The 19,930-nt window shown below is 45.6% G+C and overlaps 1 protein-coding gene and 1 non-coding gene across 6 annotated transcripts; one reads left to right on the top strand and one right to left on the bottom strand.

The window, feature by feature from the left end:
* Positions 1 to 1,904: 1,904 nt before the first annotated feature.
* On the bottom strand, positions 1,905 to 19,862 carry LOC120048856 (band 4.1-like protein 4B). 5 transcript variants are annotated; one of them, XM_038995146.1, is made up of 16 exons: positions 18,915 to 19,862; positions 16,883 to 16,987; positions 13,832 to 13,874; positions 13,317 to 13,395; positions 11,013 to 11,057; positions 9,179 to 9,231; positions 8,965 to 9,085; positions 7,280 to 7,367; positions 7,098 to 7,186; positions 6,926 to 6,995; positions 6,522 to 6,691; positions 5,584 to 5,696; positions 5,330 to 5,411; positions 3,585 to 3,618; positions 3,335 to 3,456; positions 1,905 to 3,070 (listed from the first exon to the last, which is right to left on the bottom strand). In XM_038995146.1, the coding sequence occupies exons 1-16, from the start codon at positions 19,167 to 19,169 to the stop codon at positions 2,947 to 2,949; spliced, it is 1,593 nt and encodes a 530-aa protein (XP_038851074.1). In that variant the 5' UTR covers positions 19,170 to 19,862; the 3' UTR covers positions 1,905 to 2,946. The 5 variants fall into 5 exon arrangements, with proteins under 5 accessions (XP_038851074.1, XP_038851075.1, XP_038851077.1 ...); XM_038995147.1 differs by having other exon boundaries at positions 3,335 to 3,429; XM_038995149.1 differs by having other exon boundaries at positions 5,381 to 5,411.
* trnat-ugu lies at positions 15,479 to 15,551 on the top strand. Its single transcript has one exon. It is a non-coding gene; the product is annotated as a tRNA-Thr (tRNA).
* Positions 19,863 to 19,930: the final 68 nt, after the last annotated feature.

Here is a 19,930-nt window from a genome sequence, read left to right as displayed (position 1 = left end):
AACCTGCCTGCCGTGGTGTGTATAACCTGGCTGCCGTGGCGTCTATAACCTGGCGTCTATAACCTGCCTGCCATGGTGTGTATAACCTGGCGTCTATAACCTGGCTGCCATGGTGTGTATAACCTGGCGTCTATAACCTGCCTGCCGTGGTGTGTATAGCCTGGCTGCCGTGGTGTGTATAGCCTGGCTGCCGTGGTGTGTATAGCCTGGCTGCCGTGGTGTCTATAACCTGGCTGCCGTGGTGTCTATAACCTGGCTGCCGTGGTGTGTATAGCCTGGCTGCCGTGGTGTGTATAGCCTGGCTGCCGTGGTGTGTATAGCCTGGCTGCCGTGGTGTGTATAGCCTGGCTGCCGTGGTGTCTATAACCTGGCTGCCGTGGCATCTATAACCTGGCTGCCGTGGTGTGTATAACCTGGCGTCTATAGCCTGGCTGCCGTGGTGTCTGTAACCTGGCTGCCGTGGTGTCTGTAACCTGGCTGCCGTGGTGTCTGTAACCTGGCTGCCGTGGTGTCTGTAACCTGGCTGCCGTGGTGTCTGTAACCTGGCTGCCGTGGTGTCTGTAACCTGGCGTCTAACCTGGCTGCCGTGGTGTGTATAACCTGGCGTCTAACCTGGCTGCCGTGGTGTGTATAACCTGGCGTCTAACCTGGCTGCCGTGGTGTGTATAACCTGGCGTCTAACCTGGCTGCCGTGGTGTGTATAACCTGGCGTCTATAAGCTGGCTGCCGTGGTGTGTATAACCTGGCTGCCGTGGTGTGTATAACCTGGCGTCTATAACCTGGCTGCCGTGGTGTGTATAACCTGGCGTCTATAACCTGGCTGCCGTGGTGTGTATAACCTGGCTGCCGTGGTGTGTATAACCTGGCGTCTATAGCCTGGCTGCCGTGGTGTCTGTAGCCTGGCTGCCGTGGTGTCTGTAACCTGGCTGCCGTGGTGTCTGTAACCTGGCTGCCGTGGTGTCTATAACCTGGCTGCCGTGGTGTCTATAACCTGGCTGCCGTGGTGTCTCTAACCTGGCTGCCGTGGTGTGTATAACCTGGCGTCTAACCTGGCTGCCGTGGTGTGTATAACCTGGCGTCTAACCTGGCTGCCGTGGTGTGTATAACCTGGCGTCTATAACCTGGCTGCCGTGGTGTGTATAACCTGGCGTCTATAACCTGGCTGCCGTGGTGTGTATAACCTGGCGTCTATAACCTGGCTGCCGTGGTGTGTATAACCTGGCTGCCGTGGTGTGTATAACCTGGCGTCTATAACCTGGCTGCCGTGGTGTGTATAACCTGGCTGCCGTGGTGTGTATAACCTGGCTGCCGTGGTGTCAGTAACCTGGCTGCCGTGGTGTCTGTAACCTGGCTGCCGTGGTGTGTATAACCTGGCTGCCGTGGTGTGTATAACCTGGCTGCCGTGGTGTGTATACCCGTGTGTGTTTGTATACTCACTGTTCTTGCTGTGTGTGTGACAGTAAGCCTCCTGGCTGTTGTCGTAGTGTGTGTGTCTGCGGTGGCGATGGTGTATGCTTCCAGAGTACGGTGTCTCGTTCTCCTCAACACTGAACTGCTGCTCCCCTCCCAGGACAGGACCACTCAGAGGGAAACTGGGGACAGCACATCACACTCACTCAAACACAGTCCAGAAACCCAAAACCAGACCAGCACCCTGTTCCACCTTCATTACCACAGTAACACCAGTTTTTAAAACCTCTTTGGTACACAGGCTGCTGAGGGGAGGACAGCTCATGGAAACCACGTTTGATAACATTCTATGAGCCCATCTTCCCCAATTAAGGTACCATCAGCCACCTGTGCTTTGGTAGTCTGTGTGTGGTCTTGTGTGTATGGCACACCATTTTAACAGTCATTCAGTGTGTGTGTGTGTACACACGTGTACATTATTCAACTTCAGTGAAGGAGTTTAAGCAGTGTGTTTATTCAACAAGGCTGTAGCAACCAATCTAAGGCTGGTTGTGATAAGAGTAACAATTTGAAGACAACAGGAAGGAATGTTGAGCATGAAGAGGATGTAAACACAGTCAGCATTAACACAGGTAAACAAGGCTATTGATCTATGGGGGTTGATTAAGCTGAGTCAGAACCCCTCACACACAACATTCATGTCTCTGAAGAACAAAGGCAGATATGCAGCGATAGACTCAAGACTTCCATAACATGACATCCTATTGTAATGTATATACTGCTGATAAGGATTTAACAAGAACATTTTCCTTCATCGTTTAGCTGAGATTTCCAAAGTAGCTATATTTCCCTACAGATGTAATGTAGAACCATGTGATCCCTAGTTACAGCAGTTTATGATGACACAGACTACTTCACACACTCAAATGATTGGCATCTTACATTCAAACAATGAATCCTGATCTAGGATAACTTTTAAAACATGAAATTATTTGGCTTGCTCTAAAAGGATTTGTCTAAAAGCAAATCTAATCGCTAACTGGGCAGAAAAATAATTTCGCGGTATGATTGTTTTGTAAAGCATAAACGGAATTTCAATCTTACCCAGTTACATTTGAGGACTTTGTAGCATTCAGCCACTAAAGTATCAACAACAATTACATGAACTAACAAGGCACTGAACATCAAACATCATGGTCCAATCCACTAGGACAGAGATCTCTCTATGATCTCTCTGTGTTTAAAGTCTCTCTCTTTCTGTTAGGAGTCTCTGTCTCCACAGCATGGTGGTGGTGATCTGATGGAGAAGACACATGGTAGACAAGGCTGGTGTGTAATGATGGTGATGATGAGGAGGGTGATGAGGAGGAGGATGGCGAGGTATTTTGGTCCATGAGTCCACAACCAGAGTGTTTCTGTCTCCCAGTCTCTCTCCGTCTTCCAGTTGTCTCGTAAGCGTATGTGTTAGAGTTTAGATTTAGAGGTGGGTTTGGGACAGGGTCCTGGGTCAGAGCTGTAGAGGTTAGGGTGGAGGGGTCAGAGTGCAGTCATGACCTTGTCTCTGTACACCACACTGATGGATCCTGGGAAAGACCCGCTGGTCCTCTCTGGTACTGACCGATGACTGGGCTCTTGACTCACTGCTACTGCGGCAGGCGCTCTGGACATGGGAAATGACACACATGGTACGCATACACAGACACGGTAAGCATACACACACACAGCCTGTCTAAATGATGCAACACATGAATGATGTAACAGTGATATGAAGTGAAAGAGACATTAGAAAATAGAGGAGATACCTGGCGGAGAGAAAGAGAGCACCTCTGAAATGAGAGAGAACTCTGGGGGCTAGTGGGACTCACTATACACCATTAAGAAGACAACTGCCTTACCTATGTGTGCGTCTGTCTGTCTGTCTCACCTGTGCGGGGATGTGTGTCCTGAGTGTTGTAGGTAGATGGGGGGTGTGAGGGCTGGGTGCCAAGGCTCATGGGCTATAGGGATGTTACGCTGGTACTGAACAGAGATAGATGGAGAAAAAGACTGAGAAAATAATATTAAGTTGAATATTGCAGATGCATTGCCATGGTAATCAGTCACAAAGGTATCCACTGACGTTTTCCTTTTTAACCTTCATATCCATGAGGAACCATTGTGTGTGTGTGTCTTACCGGGTGTAGACTAGGTTCGTGGCTGGTGTGGGCGCTGAAACAGAACAATATAACTGCTCAATAAGATCACATTTACATACAGATCACTAACCGAAACATATCTTCAATTTACATACATTGTTATAAAATGTACATCTAGCTCATTACCATACTGCTCTGTAACATGAATAGAGGCGTAACATACAACTCCTTCAGAAAGGACTCACACCCCTGGACTTTCTCCACTTTGTTGTGTTACAGCCTGAATTAGAAAATGGATTAAATATACATTTGTTTTGCTCACCGGCCTACATAAAACACCTCATAATGTCCAAGTGGAATTATGTTTTCAGAAATGTTTACAAATTAATTACAAATCAAAAGCTGAAATGTCTTGAGTCAAGAAGTATTCAACCCCTTAGTTTTGGCAAGCCTAAATAAATTCAGAAGTAAAAATGTGCTTAACATGTAAAATAAGTTGCATGGACTCACCGTGTGTGAAATAATAATATTTATTTTAAGACTACCTCATCTCTGTACCCCACACATACAGATAATTGTAAGGTCCCTCAGCCGAGCAGTGAATTTCAAACAGATTCAACCACAAAGACCAGGGAGGTTTTACAATGCCTCGCAAAGAAGGGCAACTATTGGTAAAAATAAATAAATAAAGCAGACATGGAATATCCCTTTGAGCATGATGAAGTTAATAATTACACTTTGGATGGTGTACCAATACACCCAGTCACTACAAAGATACAGGCGTCCTTCCTAACTCAGCTGCCAGAGAGGAAGGACACTGCTCAGGGATTTCACCATGAGGCCAATGGTGACTTTAAAACAGTTAAAGAGTTTAAGGGCTGTGATAGGGGAGAACTGAGGATGGAAAAACATTGTAGTTACTCCACAATACAAACCTAATTGACGGCGTGAAAAGAAGGATGCCTGTACAGAATACAAATATTCCAAATATTCCTCCTGTTTGCAACAAGGCACTAAAGTAATACTGCAATGTGGCAAAGCAATTCCCTTTTTGTCCTGATTACAAAGTGTTATGTTTGGGGCAAATCAAATATGCAACACATCACCAAATACCACTCTGTATTTTCAAGGATAGTGGTGGCTGCATCATGTTATGGGTATGCTTGTAATTGTTAAGGACTGGGGAGTTTTTCAGGAAAAATAAGAAAATGTAATGGAGCTAAGCACAGGAAAAATCCTAAAGGAAAACCTGGTTCAGTCTGCTTTCCACCTAACACTGGGAGATTAATTCATCTTTCAGCAGGACAATGACCTAAAAAACAAAAGGCTAAATCTATACTGGAGTTGCTTACCAAGACAGTGAATGTTCTTGAGCGGCAGAGTTATAATTTTTTACTTAAATCTGCTTGAAAATATATGGCAAGCCCTGAAAGTGAAAACGGTTGTCTAGCAATGATCAACAACCAATTTGACAGAGCTTGAAGAATTTAGAAAAATAATAATAGGCAAATGTTGCACAATCCAGGTGTGGAAAGCTCTTAGACTTACCCAGAAAGACTCAGCTGTAATCGCTGCCAAAGGTGATTCTAACATGTATTGACTCAGGTGGTTGAATACTTATCTAATCAAGATACATTAGTGTTAATTTTTACAAATGTTAGAATTTTTCTTCCACTTTGACATTAGTATATTTTGTGTAGATTGTTGACAGAAAGTTACAATTAAATCCATTTAAACCCACTTTGTAACAACAACATGTGGAAAAAGGTCAAGGGTGTGCATACTTTCTAAGGGCTCTGTAGATGCTTGGTTGTCCTGTGCTCTCAGGGACCCACCTGATATGTGGTGGTTTGGCTGGAGAGAGGGCTGTAGAGAGAGAGAGAAAGCCAGGTTAAATCAGGTCAGTGAATCAAGCACAGGAGAATTGACATGGGAAACTGCCTGTAAGGGTGTTTTACTGTATGGGGGAACTGGGAGCTGTAGGGATTTAGAGCTGTAGGGTATAGGCTATAGTGTGTACTGGGGAGAATATACCAACCCTTGCCACCCAGTGAGTGAGTGCGGGAGGGGTATCTCTTGCTGGGTCGCCTCTCAAACGTACTGGCCCTCCTCAGCCTCCCTCCGTGGGTCGCCTGGTACTCAGTCTTTCCACTGAGGAGAAAGAGAACCCTTTAAAGGGATACTTCAGGATTTTGGCAGTGAGTCAGATTAACTCGTTGATACCATTTTTATGTCCCTGCTGGGAGCTGTAGGGTATAGGCTATAGTGTGTACTGGGGAGAATATACCAACCCAGTTTAAAGGAATTTGCTAACTAGCGTTAGCGTGATTGCTAACTAGCATTAGCACAATGACTGGAAGTCTATGGTAACTACTAGCATGCTAGTAGATATAGACTTCCAATCATGCGCTAATGCCAGTTAGCATTAGCTCGTGAAACTGCTGATAACTTCCTTAATACTGGATGCAGATACATAAAAATGGTATCGTTGAGTCAATCTGACTCTGGGGAAGTAGATAAAGGGCTTCATTGCCAAAACCCCCAAGTTTCCCTTTAACGACGATGAACAGTAGCTGGCATCTCTGTATTTGGCATGTCAGGATGTACAGAACATTTACATGACTCAACATACTGTGTCCCTGTATGTTGGTGATAGATGCATGGAAGAGTGTGTATATCTGAAGAGGTCATTTCAGTTTGACATGTAAACAAACGGCATTTCCCTGTAACCATAGCTTCCATCACGTAACCATAGAGACAGAACTTGCATCTCGGATGGCGCACTAGTCCTCAGTTCGTGCACTACTTTTGACCAGAACCCTACCTAGTCTCAGAGTGCATCCAACATGACACTCTATTCACTATATAGTGCACCCTAGAACTCTGGTCAAAAGTGGTGCACTATATAGGGAATAGGGTGCCATTTTGGGTACAACCTCTGTTGTAGAGTTGAGTGTTGGTGCGAGCCCCACCCACCTGAACCTGAAGCGTGATCCAAGGCGTGTGAAGTCACTGCTGGAGGCCTTCCCAGCAGTGGGCTGGCGCAGCCGGAAGAAGGCGTGGCTCTCCACAGCACATTTCCACAAGTGTTTACACGTCTTCGAACTGTCCAACTGGAACACAAATGTGTGCTCTTGCTCCCGCCCCTAAACACACAACAGCCAATCACAATCAAACACTACTCCGACAAAAGCAGTCCAACTATTTCAATGTCAATGAAATGGTCTTTGTTGTCAAGTCAAAAGGTGAAATAGGGGGCGATCGCGTACAAGTGTGTAGCCTGTAAATGTGTGGTGCTGTGAAATGGAAATGGTTTTCTTTGCATATTTGAGACACCCTCGGAGTGGGGTCATGGGCAGGGGTATTTGTGTATTGCTCACCTGATCATCGTCCTCCGTCACCACTAGGGTGAGTCGACTCTTTTTGAAATCCAGGCGGGTGATCTTGGGCCTGGAACACACACAGTTGACATTGCAGACTACGCAGCTGTTTTCAATAATATATCATTGTGTGTTTTGGAGTGTTCATGTCAAAGTGTGTGTGTGTGTTTACCAGAAGAAGAGGCCTATCTTGGTGGAGCCCTCAAACACCAGGATGCCAGTGGGAGTGAGACCCAGAGCGTACTCCGCTCCGTCCCTTCCCTGAGGACAACACAGTCACACACGCTCAGCGCTACTCTACAACACAACTCTTCAAAAACATCAAACACTGACAACAGCAGCACACGCACCAACCTTGACAAAGTGCATGTCCACTCCGTACAGCTCCAGCCATTTACACTTGTTGAGGAAGTTTGTCTCTGCCTGGGATGGATCCTTACCCCTGGGGAAACACAACCACATGCTCAGTCTCTCTCTAACACACATACCCTGCCCTCTGGGTGGAATGTCCTCCATACTTCTTGCAGTAATCCAGTTCAGATGTACACGACAGATTAGGGCCGAGGGTTTTATCTGGCCAATAGAGAGAGAGCGAAACTCAGTAGGCTTTCTCGCTTTCACTGGTGTCATGTCAGCTCAGTGAGCCCCAGTGTATGTGTGTGTAATCTGTGTGTGTAATCTAATCTGAGATTGGAGCGATCATACACTAGCAGGGTTAAATACTGCCTGGATTCAATCAAGACGCTCCAGGGATTATTCCCTTGATCCGTCACACAGACAGAGGAAAACAGAGGGAGAAGGAGAGCGAGGGAGAGAGCGAGAGCGGGGGAGAGAGCGGGGGAGAGAGATAGAGAGGGAGATCTACATAGGTTTGATACAGCACTAGAAAACACCAGAGTGATACACTCCTCTGAGTTGATGTTAAAGAACCAGACATTGTTCATGTGGTTATCACCTGTCCTGTGTTCTTATCCAGACACCAGTGAAGATGTCCTGTGTTCTTATCCAGACACACCTACAGACTGTTCAGACAGACACTAGTGAAGATGTCCTGTGTTCTTATCCAGACACACCTAGTCTGTTCAGACAGACACCAGTGAAGATGTCCTGTGTTCTCATCCAGGCACACCTACAGTCTGTTCAGACAGACACCAGTGAAGATGTCCTGTGTTCTTATCCAGACACACCTAGTCTGTTCAGACAGACACCAGTGAAGATGTCCTGTGTTCTCATCCAGGCACACCTACAGTCTGTTCAGACAGACACCAGTGAAGATGTTCTGTGTTCTTAACCAGACACACCTACAGTCTGTTCAGACAGACACCAGTGAAGATGTCCTGTGTTCTTATCCAGACACACCTAGTCTGTTCAGACAGACACCAGTGAAGATGTCCTGTGTTCTTATCCAGACACACCTACAGTCTGTTCAGACAGACACCAGTGAAGATGTCCTGTGTTCTTATCCAGACACACCTAGTCTGTTCAGACAGACACCAGTGAAGATGTCCTGTGTTCTTATCCAGACACACCTAGTCTGTTCAGACAGACACCAGTGAAGATGTCCTGTGTTCTTATCCAGACACACCTACAGTCTGTTCAGACAGACACCAGTGAAGATGTCCTGTGTTCTCATCCAGACACACCTAGTCTGTTCAGACAGACACCAGTAAAGATGTCCTGTGTTCTTATCCAGACACACCTACAGTCTGTTAAGACAGACACCAGTGAAGATGTCCTGTGTTCTCATCCAGACACACCTACAGTCTGTTCAGACAGACACCAGTGAAGATGTCCTGTGTTCTTATCCAGACACACCTAGTCTGTTCAGACAGACACCAGTGAAGATGTCCTGTGTTCTTATCCAGACACACCTAGTCTGTTCAGACAGACACCAGTGAAGATGTCCTGTGTTCTTATCCAGACACACCTAGTCTGTTCAGACAGACACCAGTAAAGATGTCCTGTGTTCTTATCCAGACACACCTACAGTCTGTTCAGACAGACACCAGTGAGGATGGTTGGATGGCGTTTTAACTCACCTTAGGTCCACCCACTTGTTAAAGATGTCTGCCTCCATGGTCTCACTCTGTTTGGGTGTGAAGCGGAACTCTGACACCAGCTCAGGAGAATGCTCTAGAGGGTCACAGTCCCCCAGCTCACCTACACACACAAGCATGCACGCGTTATAGTCAGGTGTAAAAGAAACATGAATGCTGATTCCAGAGATACCGTAGTGTGTAAATCATCACCTACTCTGTAAGCAGTAGGCCCCCAGGTCTACTGAGACATCATATGGACACTTCAACCTGGAGGGAGAGAGGAAGGTTCCAGAACAGAGAGATCACACCACACACACCGCATGCAGCGTTACTTCCAGTAATGTATGTAGTGCATTCAGAAAGTATTCAGACCCTTTGACCTTTTCCACATTTTGTTATGCTACAGCCTCATTCTAAAATGGATTGTTTTTTTAAATGTCCTCAACCCACACATACAATACCCCATGATGATATAGCAAAAACAGATTTGAAATAGTATTAAAAGTATTAAAGTAGTATTAAAAAATATATTGAAATATTACATTTACATAAGTATTCACACCCTTTACTCAGTACTTTGTTGAAGCACCAATGGCAGCGATTACAGCCTTGAGTCTTCTTGGGTATGACGCTACAAGCATGGCACACCTGTATTTGGGGAGTTTCTCCCATTCTTCTCTGCAGATCCTCTCAAGCTCCGCCAGGTTGAATGGGGAGTGTCGCTACACAGCTATTTTCAGGTCTCTCCAGAGATGCTCAATTGAGTTCATGTCCGGGCTCTGGCTGGGCAACTCAAGGACATTCAGAGACTTGTCCCGAAGCCACTCCTGCGTTGTCTTGGCTGTGTGCTTAGGGTCATTGTCCTGTTGGAAGGTGAACCTTCACCCCAGTCTCAGGTCCTGAGCGCTCTGGAGCAGGTTTTCATCAAGGATCTCTGTACTTTGCTCCATTCATCTTTCTCTCGATCCTGACTAGTCTCCCAGTCCCTGCCACTGAAAAACACCCCCACAGCATGATTCTGCCACCACCATGCTTGACCGTAGGGATGGTGCCAGGTTTCCTCCAGACTTGACGCTTGGCTTTCAGGCCAAAGGGTTCAATCAGACCAGAAAATCTTGTTTCTCATGGTCTGAGAGTCTTTTGGTGCCTTTTGGCAAACTCCAAGCAGGCGGTGATGTGCCTTTTACTGAAAAGTCTTGGTGGTTCCAAACGTCTTCCATTTAAGAATGATGGAGGCCACTGTGTTCTTGGGGACCTTCAATGCTGCAGACCTTTTTTGGTACCCTTCCCCAGATCTGTGTCGACACAATCCTGTCTCTGAGCTCTATGGACAATTCCTTCGACCTCATGGTTTGGTTTTTGCTCTGACATTCACTGTCAACTGTGGGACCTTATATAGACAGTTGTGTGCCTTTCCAAATAATGCCCAATGAATTGAATTTACCACAGGATGATCAATGGAAACAGAATGCACCGGAGCTCAATTTCAAGGTCTCATAGCAAAGGGTCTGGATACTTACGTAAATAAGGCATTTGTTTTTTTTATACATTTGCAAACATTTCTAAAAACCTGTTTTTGCTTTGTCTTTAAGATGAATTTTGTGTAGATTGATGAGGGGGAAAATAATGTAATTCATTTTAGAATAAGGCTGTAACGTAACAAAATGTGGAAAAATGGAAGGGGCCTCGATACTTTCCGAATGCACTGTGTGTGTGTGTGTGTGTATATATATATATGCCACTGTACAGGATCAGAACATCAGAGGGCTGATCATATAAAGAAAAGGACCTCTCCTCCCCAACACACACACACATATATACATATATATACACATATATATATACACATATATATATATATATGTGTGTGTTGGGGAGGAGAGGTCCTTTTCTTTAAATGATCAGCCCTCTGATGTTCTGATCCTGTACTTTATTATAGAGCTACACACAGGAGATGTGACCCAGATGGAGAGAGAATGAGAGACAGAGAGAGAGGTTTAGTTGTGTGTGTGTGTGTGTGTGTGTTGGGGATGTTAGGAGCTGCTTACCTGCCGGACAGAATGTCTTGTCGAAGATGCAGCACAAACAGGTACCTGGAACACAGACAAAAGGAGTGAGAATAAAACCACTGATGTAGAATCAATCTTTCTCTCTTTCACACTGACTGACTGACTGCCACACTGTCTTTCTCCCTCTCTCTTTCACACTGATTGTCTTTCTCCCTCTCTCTTTCACACTGACTGTCTTTCTCCCTCTCTCTTTCACACTGACTGTCTTTCTCCCTCTCTCTTTCACACATTGTCTTTCTCCCTCTCTCTTTCACACTGACTGACTGACTGGCACACTGTCTTTCTCCCTCCCTCTTTCACACTGACTGACTGACTGGCACACTGTCTTTCTCCCTCTCTCTTTCACACTGACTGACAGACACATTGTCTTTCTCCCTCTCTCTTTCAGACTGACTGTCTTTCTCCCTCTCTCTTTCACACTGACTGTCTTTCTCCCTCTCTCTTTCACACTGACTGTCTTTCTCCCTCTTTCACACTGACTGACACATTGTCTTTCTCCCTCTCTCTTTCACACTGACTGTCTTTCTCCTCTCTTTCACACTGACTGACTGACTGGCACACTGTCTTTCTCCCTCTCTCTTTCAGACTGACTGTCTTTCTCCCTCTCTCTTTCACACTGACTGTCTTTCTCCCTCTTTCACACTGACTGACACATTGTCTTTCTCCCTCTCTTTCACACTGACTGTCTTTCTCCTCTCTTTCACACTGACTGACTGACTGGCACACTGTCTTTCTCCCTCTCTCTTTCAGACTGACTGTCTTTCCCCCTCTCTCTTTCACACTGACTGTCTTTCTCCCTCTCTCTTTCAGACTGACTGTCTTTCCCCCCCTCTCTTTCAGACTGACTGTCTTTCCCCCCCTCTCTTTCAGACTGACTGTCTTTCTCCCTCTCTCTTTCACACTGACTGTCTTTCTCCCTCTCCCTTTCACACTGACTGTCTTTCTCCCTCTCCCTTTCACACTGACTGTCTTTCTCCCTCTCCCTTTCACACTGACTGTCTTTCTCCCTCTCCCTTTCACACTGACTGTCTTTCTCCCTCTCCCTTTCACACTGACTGTCTTTCTCCCTCTCTCTTTCACACTGACTGTCTTTCTCCCTCTCTCTTTCACACTGACTGTCTTTCTCCCTCTCTCTTTCTCCCTCTCTCTTTCACACTGACTGTCTTTCCCCCCCTCTCTTTCAGACTGACTGTCTTTCCCCCCCTCTCTTTCACACTGACTGTCTTTCTCCCTCTCTCTTTCACACTGACTGTCTTTCTCCCTCTCCCTTTCACACTGACTGTCTTTCTCCCTCTCCCTTTCACACTGACTGTCTTTCTCCCTCTCCCTTTCACACTGACTGTCTTTCTCCCTCTCCCTTTCACACTGACTGTCTTTCTCCCTCTCCCTTTCACACTGACTGTCTTTCTCCCTCTCCCTTTCACACTGACTGTCTTTCTCCCTCTCCCTTTCACACTGACTGTCTTTCTCCCTCTCTCTTTCACACTGACTGTCTTTCTCCCTCTCTCTTTCACACTGACTGTCTTTCTCCCTCTCTCTTTCACACTGACTGTCTTTCTCCCTCTCTCTTTCACACTGACTGTCTTTCTCCCTCTCTCTTTCACACTGACTGTCTTTCTCCCTCTCTCTTTCACACTGACTGTCTTTCTCCCTCTCTCTTTCACACTGACTGTCTTTCTCCCTCTCTCTTTCACACTGACTGTCTTTCTCCCTCTCTCTTTCACACTGACTGTCTTTCTCCCTCTCTCTTTCACACTGACTGTCTTTCTCCCTCTCTCTTTCACACTGACTGTCTTTCTCCCTCTCTCTTTCACACTGACTGTCTTTCTCCCTCTCTCTTTCACACTGACTGTCTTTCTCCCTCTCTCTTTCACACTGACTGTCTTTCTCCCTCTCTCTTTCACACTGACTGTCTTTCTCCCTCTCTCTTTCACACTGACTGTCTTTCTCCCTCTCTCTTTCACACTGACTGTCTTTCTCCCTCTCTCTTTCACACTGACTGTCTTTCTCCCTCTCTCTTTCACACTGACTGTCTTTCTCCCTCTCTCTTTCACACTGACTGTCTTTCTCCCTCTCTCTTTCACTGACTGTCTTTCTCTCTCTGAAGAGGTGTCAGTCCATTTTGCCTTAATTAGTCTCTTACCCACTGGACCAAAAGTAATTAGCTACACTGCACCGAGGAGGGGGTGAGATTGTGTGAATGAGACAGTATGTATATGAGTGTGTGTGTGTATTCATGTGTGCAGAGTGTGCACGCGCACAGGCAGCCAGTGGTGGTGTTACCTGGTGAACTCCTCATGTAGGTTATTGGGCTCTGAGGAGTAGAACTTCACCCTGAAGAACAGTCTGTATGGAGGACCATCTGAAACAGAGAGACAGAGCGAGAGAGATTCAATTAGGGGAAAGAAGATAGTCAGGCCAATCTATCATTCTACCACATTGTATAAATAAATAAAATATTTATTTAATTTTTTTTATAAATAAAAAACCCTGGGGACACCAGGCACTTAATTTAAAAATTGTCTGGAAACTTGGGTAAGAACCAGGCAGCCCTCTGTGAGAAGGGCGTTTTCTGACAAAGTAAACATTGGCGTCACCCTGCACCACTCACTAATCACCATGTCAACAGCTGGTAATGAACCACCTGCCTTCCCACACACAAACCCACTGTATACAGTGCACACATTAAGTAGAGGACACTACCAACAGTCTGGCAAAAGTAGCTGGCTTTCGCTTGTTATTAAGTATACACCACACACACACTAAGAATATTAGATAGTGGGAGTGAATGGATTCACCTCTGATCTGTTTCTTTATGGGCTTGGACACATCCAGCCAGTGCTGCAAGAGACACAAAGAAGTAGACAACAGAATGTTATACATATGAGGGGTTACAACCATCCCAGCTCTGCAGATTTTGCTGTGAGACAGAATCATTAGAGCATTTGTTTTGGTACTGTCCATATGTAGCTTGTTTTTGGTCGCAGGTCCAGGAATGGCCCAAGAATTGCAACATTTACCTGCAGCTAACGCTTCAAATTGCACTGCTGGGTGATCTGAAAAGTCATAGTCAGTCAATCAATCATATAATCCTTTGTCAAACTTGTGTCTTTAATTTACAATGTGTAGAAACTATGAGAATAGAAAGGTTCAGAACTTGTGAAACATCAGTTAAAAAATAAATGACAAATAGAAATCAAAACAGGATTGTGTTCAGAGACAGATGGGAGGGGTTCAGAGACAGATGGGAGGGGTTCAGAGACAGATGGGAGGGGTTCAGAGACAGATGGGAGGGGTTCAGAGATAGATGGGAGGGGTTCAGAGACAGATGGGAGGGGTTCAGAGACAGATGGGAGGGGTTCAGAGACAGATGGGAGGGGTTCAGAGACAGATGGGAGGGGTTCAGAGACAGATGGGAGGGGTTCAGAGACAGATGGGAGGGGTTCAGAGACAGATGGGAGGGGTTCAGAGAATGTATTTATTAACCCTTATTTTACCAGGTAAGTTGACTGAGAACACATTCTCATTAACAGCAAGGACCTGGGGAATAGTTACAGGGGAGAGGAGGGGGAATGAATGAGCCAATTGTAAGCTGGGGATGATTAGTTGGTCATGATGGTATGAGGGCCAGATTGGGAATTTATCCAGGACACCAGGGTTAATACTCCTACTCTTACAATAAGTGCCATGGGATCTTTAGTGACCACAGAGAGTCAGGACACTTTAACATCCCAGGACACCCTACACAGGGCAATGTCCCCAATCACTGCCCTGGGGCATTGGGATATATATATATTTATTTTTAGACCAGAAGAAAGGGTGCCTCCTACTGGCCCTCCAACACCACTTCCAGCAGCATCTGGTCTCCCATCCAGGGACCAACCCTGCTTAGCTACTGAAGCAGGCCAGCAGTGGGATGCAGGGTGCTATGCTGCTGGCCAGATGGGAGGGGTTCAGAGATAGATGGGAGGGGTTCAGAGATAGATGGGAGGGGTTCAGAGATAGATGGGAGGGGTTCAGAGATAGATGGGAGGGGTTCAGAGATAGATGGGAGGGGTTCAGAGATAGATGGGAGGGGTTCAGAGATAGATGGGAAGGGTGAGTGGAGCTGAAGGCTGATACTCAAAACAAAAGATTACTACTGTAAAATACATTGTGCCCGTAGTATGTATAAGCTAGAAGTAGAAGCCTAAGTATTGTTGTCCATTAATTTTCTCCAATTAGGGGAGGGGTGGTAGGGTTATGGGAACATAATAAAATAAAATGTTTGTAAAAAAATAGATATGGGGGATTGGAAAGGATGCAGACAATTACATTGAAAGAACCCACAATCAATCTGCAATATTAAAGTTGATCTACCCCTAAAAATAACAAATAGATGGTCATGAAGGAGAGGAGACAAGGAAAGGAGGAGAGGAGACTATTAAAGAAGAATTCATAAGAATGGCTCCAAAGCTCAGTGGTTAGAGCACTGGTCTTGTAAACAAGGGGTCGTGAGTTCAATTCTCACTGGAGCCTTGATTATGACTCCACCACCCTCTGTGACATTCATCTGAAACTTTACACTGTAATGCACAGCGTGGGAGTTCCCATTTCTCTTGCTCTATACAGCAGAAAGTTCTAAATGTGACAACAAACTGACAGTATCACCCTGCAAAAATAATTATCTGCATTACAACTACTGTAAGAGACATTGCCAAACAAACTGACGATACGATTCCACGTTTGCCGATTCTGTCCTGGGCCGCCCATCATGATTAAAAAAGGGCTGAAACTAGAGACAGGAGTAGCAGAGGTCATGTAAACCAGCGATGCATGTTGAAAGAATAACAACGTTAACTAGAACTTTTCCTTATATTAACTGTAAGATAAAAGTTGTATTTAAATCCAAACTGGTTTTCCAGCAGATTAGTTACAATGACCCATGTACAAGAATAGACCTTTTCCCTTTATTGATATTGCAACCTCTCACTTTCGGTTATTTGAAAATGAAATCATCTCCAGAATATCACTGTTTTGAAACAAGCCATAGAACACTGGTTGCAATTTCAGTTTAATCCACCAGAAAATAATTGAATAGGCCAATTACAACAAATATTATGGCTAAAGTCAAATATGCTAATTATTTTAAAAATGACATTATTTGGGGATTTTTTATTTTTACAAATTGTATAATAATTGTTGAATGATATCACAAAGACCACTTGTGGAGTTATGTCAAACGTGCAGCTAACAAAAAGTAAACGGGATGGTTTTCAGAGATTGGTGGAAGTGGTTGAGGGTAGCTGAAGGGTGGGAGTAAAAAATGTTAAAAAATATATGACTAATGTAAAATATACTGTGTCCGTAATATGTTTATAGAATGTAGAAGCTAGAAGTAGAAGCCTAAGTATTGTTGTCCATTAATTTTCTCCAATTAGGGGAGGGGTGGTAGGGTTATGGGAACATAATAAAATAAAATGTTTGTAAAAAAATATATATGGGGGATTGGAAAGGATGCAGACAATTACATTGAAAGAACCCAGAATCAATCTGCAATATTAAAGTTGATCTACCCCTAAAAATAAAAAGTAGAGAGAGACAGCGACAGGCAGAGAGACAGCGACAGGCAGAGAGACAGCGACAGGCAGAGAGACAGCGACAGGCAGAGAGACAGCGACAGGCAGAGAGAGACATAATATGATGGAGAGAGACAGAGAATATGACAGATAGCTGGAGCGTCAGATCAATCATTTTAACACCACACTGTGATTGATTTAACTAGTGTCATTACATCATAGGGAAGCCCCTCAGCAATGGCAGATTGTGGTGTGTGTGTGTGTTGAGAGGCTTTGAGTATATCTACTCACTGAGACTTGTTCTGGGTCCATGAACTGCAGTCCAAAGTAGTCAGCCTCCACCAGGTCCAGATGATACCTGATCTGGTCAAACAGCTCCTGGCCCTTTGACCTTTTCTGTTAAACACACACATGTATTATAGTCACAATAGGGAGGCTGGAGAATAAACAGCCTAGACCTTGTGGGTGGATATGGAGAAGAATGACAGAGTGTGGGTGTGTGTCATTACTAGGGACTGCATCTGGGGCAGAATCAGAGGGAGAAGACCTGAGGGAGAAGCCATAATTCAGGCCTTTGTCTTTGAAACACCCACAATCCATAGGGCTCTTGAGCTGAACACCCACCAAGATGCAATGCCCGAAACCACTAAAAAGCTGCACCCCTCAAAGTGTGTTTTTAAAAGAGAGAGAGGATAACCTTGTACTTTGTTTCCTGATAACAAGTATGAACCTGCCAACCTGTGTGTGTGGTTATGGAGGTCACAAAAATAACTCTTTCCCTAGACAGACAGACATTCCCCCTAGATATTATCCCCAAAGCTCCTGTGTAGATCTGGATTTGACAGCAGGTGCAAGTAAAAATGGGACAAAGTCCATCAAGCCTATGTGAAGGCAGAAAAGGTGAAGTTAACACCATAGTGTTAGTACCCATCAAATCATATCTAGATGAGTGTTTAGGGGGTAGTGGCTAGCTGAAAGTGCCTAGGGGCATAGCACTGGGGTGTTAAGGGGTGTTGAGGGTGCTGCAGCACCCCCTGATAAATCACAAGAAAAACATTTTAAATACCTAATATTTTTTTCACAAAAGTAGTGCCTTTGGCCTTTACTACTCCTGTATGAGCAGACCCCTGACAAATAAAAGTCAGCACCCCCACCCTTAAACATCTTCCCCTAGGGGGCAGGCCCTAGCAGGTCGATTTTGGATGAAGACAAGAGTTCAATTGAATTCATTTCAACTCAATACAGCTGTAGATGAATCCCTGAGGGAGGATTCAGCAGTCATGTTCAGGCTTGTTCCTGTTAGAGCTCTATATAGACTCTGGTTTCAATCAGCTGACGTCTGGTGGCCGTTAGCATGAGCTAGTTCTAATTAACAAGAGAAAACTAAGGAAAGAGTCCTCACATACACAAGCCTGTATTCTCTAAGGCCTAAGTTATAGCCTACTGTTTGGAATATATTTAATGTGATATTACTGAATGTACTGTTTAGTTCTGAAGAGAGGATGCTTTCCACACACTGCAATAAATTATCTCCGGAGTCAAACTCCATAAAGCATATTAACTACACCCAGGCTCCACGCACCTGCAGCGCACTAATTTAACTTCAACAATTTACATCCTCACACAGTGAATTGCTCTCATGTTCTGATGTATTGTCTATTTGCCAGATCATTTTTTGCCTGATACAAATCAAACTTATTATCATAATGATAAACTACTAGAGTCTCTACTTTAACATTAGGTCATAGGTTCTCTATCCATGACCATTGATTCCCTCAGCAGTCTGACTTCCTGTATGTATTCAAAAAGTGACGCATGAGACGGCTTCACTGACCATGATGACACGCGCACAAACTCGACCTTTAAGATAAAACTCTCAAGACAACATGACGCACACATGCCTACGTCTCCCCTGGACACACACATTCTTTCTCGTCACAGCGCCACAAGATAAATCACATCACTCCCTCACAGAGAAGAGAGAGATAGAAAACTGAGGATGGAGGGAGATGGGCAGAGAAAGGGGGGGAGATGGGCAGAGAGAGGGAGGGAGCTGGGCAGAGAGAGGGAGGTGGAGGTTTCTCTGAGGTAGGCAGCTTCCTGCCAACAGTCAGATGGGGAAGTAATGTGGTGAATTGGCTGATCACAACACCATCTGTAGCCCTACCCCTCACCGCACAGAACACACACAATGACAGGTGTTAAAACTCCATGGTGCTGAATGACCCAAGCCATACAACCATAGAAGAACAGTCACTTTATATTCTGCTGAGAGAGAATTATATCTGAAAATAATATGGAGACACCACACACACACACTCACTGGTATATCCACGTTAACGTCCGACCCATCCAGCAGCAGCACGCGGCAGGTGATTGCATCCTTGTCGGTGCCAGCCGCTGGGATGTGCACGGCCGCTCCCCCGGTCACCACAGCAGGCGCGTGGACGACCTGCTGCTGGTGCGCGAGGAGCGCGGGGTTCGCGGTTCCCCCTCTTCCTTTCCCGTCCCGTTCGTCCGCTGTCTGAAACCGTCTGCGCGAGCGGTGGCTGAACGTCCGGCGTAGGAAGCCCATCATCTTTCCAATTGTTAATTCTACCCACAGCGCGAGCACCGTGTTCGGTGTCCACGGGGAGGCTTACTACGCGGAAACAATGTGTGTGGCGTTTGTCCCACTGCCACCACCCCGGGGCGAAGAGTCCCTCACCGCAGGCACGGAGACTTCAGGCTGCCGCTGAATCCTGAAACTCGGCAGCCGTGGGGATCACCAGCCGCATAATTGAGCAGGACCCGACAATTCGGCATTAAAAAAAGCAACCAGTTGAATTTCCCAATCATTTATTCTGTTTCAATAGTGAACTCACTCACGGAAGCACCTCCCTCTTCGTCTCCTCTCACCGTTTGTCCCCGCTCGCGCACCTGCTGTTGCACAGATTCTGAAATCCTGGCGAAATCTCGAGCAGCTCCGCAGCGGGCGTCCCTATAGCCTCACATACCGAGGAATGAGGTTATAGTCTCCCGGGACGCGCTTACCCAAACCCGTGGTCGGTATTATTTAATCCTCTCACGAAGAACCGAAACTGCTCCACCTCAAAAGGTAAGTCAACCAGAGAAACTGGACAAACAGCATGCTTTGCGCCTGCGTAAAAACAACGCAGAACAAACTTTTTTTTATACTGGGGCCAGGCTGTGTCAGCGAAGCAGCGCTCCCTGCCGGCCAGAGGCGACACCACGGCCATCGCGGTGAAGGACAAACAACAAGAGGGACAATGTAATGTTGAGGACAAGCAAAAAATTATGCAATTTCAGAACAAACCGGTAGGATTATGGTTTAGCCGA

The sequence above is a fragment of the Salvelinus namaycush genome, chromosome 5, assembly GCF_016432855.1.
Source record: "Salvelinus namaycush isolate Seneca chromosome 5, SaNama_1.0, whole genome shotgun sequence".
NCBI classification, from domain to species: domain Eukaryota; kingdom Metazoa; phylum Chordata; class Actinopteri; order Salmoniformes; family Salmonidae; genus Salvelinus; species Salvelinus namaycush.
The sequence above is the reverse complement of the archived record's forward strand: the minus strand, read 5'-3'. Positions and strand labels throughout refer to the sequence as shown.